The 3,066-nt window shown below is 35.5% G+C and overlaps 1 protein-coding gene across 1 annotated transcript in view; it reads right to left on the bottom strand.

Moving 5' to 3' along the window:
• The window catches only part of LOC105117670 (acyl-coenzyme A oxidase 3, peroxisomal-like), a 6,231-nt gene that overhangs the window by 2,108 nt on the left and 1,057 nt on the right, over positions 1-3,066 (bottom strand). Inside the window, exons 2-9 of the mRNA XM_011015412.1 lie at positions 2,342-2,459; positions 2,129-2,236; positions 1,854-2,026; positions 1,666-1,765; positions 1,513-1,587; positions 903-1,033; positions 93-228; positions 6-12 (exon numbers count right to left, since the gene is read on the bottom strand). Coding sequence (XP_011013714.1) covers positions 6-12; positions 93-228; positions 903-1,033; positions 1,513-1,587; positions 1,666-1,765; positions 1,854-2,026; positions 2,129-2,236; positions 2,342-2,459 — 848 coding nt within the window. The remainder of the gene's footprint in view (positions 1-5; positions 13-92; positions 229-902; positions 1,034-1,512; positions 1,588-1,665; positions 1,766-1,853; positions 2,027-2,128; positions 2,237-2,341; positions 2,460-3,066) is intronic.

The following is a 3,066-nucleotide window of genomic DNA, read 5'->3' as shown; positions in this document are numbered from 1 at the left end:
CTCACGGCATTCCTAATGAACATGAATACAATGAAATTCAGCAAGGCTTTTTACCATAAACCTATATTTCATATGCAGTTCTAGCTCCTCACCTGGAGGGTTCTCATGTTATGCCACGTGAAGATAGCCTTGAATGCACTTGAAACAACATGAAGAGTTTTGGCTGATTCAGGGGTTCTGTTCACGTACATCATTTTCAAGTAATTTCCACCAAAACTCATAGCATACCTGCATGACAAGGGTTCATTCCAGGGGGAAGAGAAAAGAAATAAGTCAGAATGAGAGTTTTATTTATTTAAATTACAAGCAATAAGCATCTGCGACACAGAAGACGTTCCAAAACCAAGTTGCATGGCCACTTTACAGAACTAGCATTGCCAAGGGCATTGAAGGATTCATTACAACTGGAGCATCTACTATTCACAGAACTAGTGCTGGACTTTAAGATACGAATTTTTTGCACAATAAAAATGGTGTTTTGATAAAAGACAACAATTGGATGACATTTTCAGATTTTTCCTTTCCAGACCATAGTCTGCAAGATCCCAATCATCATATCAACATTTCACAAAAAAACAGAACAATAATCTTTTTTATGGAATTCATGAAAAAGGAAAAAGCCAGACTCGGCAATAAATGACAATGGCTCTATGAGAGTGAACTAATGAATAAACATAATTATTGCACATTACACAGGCAGATGACTGATGTCAAACTAGGGCTTGAGCAAATTGTAAAATTCCTCAGATGCAAGCGATAAACTTCAGAACAATTGATACTTCACTATTACCATGGATCTTACTACTTTGAAATGGCATGTATGAAGCACAATTTGACATCCCAAAAGAGTTAATACATTACAAATTTCAGTATGAGTGCATAGCGATTACTTAGATACTTACGACTTAGCAAGAAGAGGCAAGAGTCGGCGTTGATGACTTGGGTAATCAAGCAAAAGGACTTCAGGTCCATTAGGAGTAATAGAAAATGCCCGCCTGCTCAAGGCATACCTAATGGCAATTGCCAAACCAATCTGACAAGAGAAGAATGGCATCCATATTAATGGAAAATCAAGCAGCCAGTTATAAAGGCATGGTTTAAATACAATACACCATGAACGCAAAGATTTAATGAGTAGGATGAAAATTACTCTTTCTGATCAGATAATTAAATCCTTTGAATGCATGACTTAGAACTCATCTTCATTGTCATCTTTATTATTTAATTCACAACCTTAATCCAATTCCTTTGATGAGCAAATAGGCTTACTAAAAGCGCATCATCCGCTTTTCTCAAATTAATTATCTAAACAAAAGAATTATGTAGTTCCCAATATTGAACCGCGGAACTGTTTTGAAGTAGCGCGATCCAATATGGCTAGTAGAGCTGGTGCATAATCCTATACCTTAAAGAGGAATATGCATTAGCAGTAAACAATCACCCTTACAGAAAATTTTGTAGTCTTCAGTAAATGATTCTCTAAATATAATGAAAACTGCCATGATTCAATACCTTTGCAGAGTAAATTGCACTTGTAGCAATAGTTACACGACCAAATGTCAAAGGGGCCAAGAATGCTGCAAACCTCTGGAAAAAAACACATGACAATTGACTTGTTTGTTTGCTCGACAATTAAAGAACATGAAAGAAGCATGACATAATTACTTGGTCTTGGTCTTTTATTGAACTCAGATATTGACCATCTGGTGAAACATCAGCAACCGAATTCAACAAGTTCTCTCTGGGGATTCGCACATTATCAAACCTGAAAACAAGTCCCCAAAATCCTCATCGCATTCATCATGTGCTAATAAAACAGTAACTGACAAGAAAAGAAAAGGTGTGAATAATACCAGATTCGACCATTATCAACACCGTTCAAACCAATTTTGTGGCCACAATCAGCTATACGGATGTTTGGGCATATGTTTCCATTTACATCCCTGATCTGGGCTATAAGAGCGTGGACCCCTTCATTCACCCCATTTATGTTGAGCTGAGAAAAGACTATAGTGTGTGTTGCATGCTGAATACCAGTAAAGTTGTGTCAACATAGACAAAATTGCATATGGGAGAATGAAACAAAGAATGGCCTTAACAAAAAATTGCATTCAGGAAAAACCCTTACATTAGCAGCCCCTCCTATCCAATACTTCTGAGCTGATTCACATGGGGTATTGATTACAAACTCTCCCGTCTTCGAATCATAAGTTGTGACTGTTTCAATTCCTCGAACCTAAAAACATCAAACAAGGAAAGAGGTCAAATGTACACAATAGAGCACAAGTAACCACATAGAAACCGTAGTAATGACACACAAAAATCGGCAGCCTTCACATACATTACTTCCATGCCCCAACTCAGTCATAGAAAAGCAACCTTTGATTGCAAAAGTCTCAGTGTCTCTTAGCCACTTGTCATGGTGGCGTTTTGTGCCCATAAATTGGATAGCACCACCCCTGAAATTAATTAACAAAAAAGAAATATTCAAATTCAGCTGACAAAATTTTCCTCCTGAACCCTAAAACAAGCCTTGCTAAATTGAACAGATACAAAAATTCAACACTACGGTTTTTTTCCTTCCATACTCCCGCTGAATTGAATCCATTACAATACTTCAGAACTAACAGCCAGTTTTACCGTTTTTACTTCAATATTATATTTCAAAAGAAGTTTTGTTTCAAAGGATTTCCACAGAATACCAATACATTTCCTCCATTTTGAACTACCTGCATTCAGTCCAAGAAAGACATGTCCTAGAAAGCAATAAAGTAAACCTCAGTTTCTGTTTTCATGATTCAGGATACCTTTGCAATCAGTATTTTTATATTATGGTAGCTTCAAAGTATTTTTTGCTTAAAAATATATTAAAATAATTTTTTTATTTGTTTTTTATATTAATATATCAAAACAATTTAAAAACACCCGAAAAATTAACTTCAAACAAAGAAAAAAATAAAAAAAATTCAATTTTCTACTTCTTCATTCCAAGCAACCAAAAGAATGTCAAGAACAAAATTCTTTAGATTTAAAAGTAGAAATTTCACTCTTTACCTCAGATTTTCT

Source organism: Populus euphratica, unplaced genomic scaffold (assembly GCF_000495115.2).
Source record: "Populus euphratica unplaced genomic scaffold, PopEup_1.0 scaffold1463.1, whole genome shotgun sequence".
In the NCBI taxonomy this organism is placed as follows: Eukaryota; Viridiplantae; Streptophyta; class Magnoliopsida; order Malpighiales; family Salicaceae; genus Populus; species Populus euphratica.
This window is presented reverse-complemented; position numbering and strand designations above follow the sequence as displayed.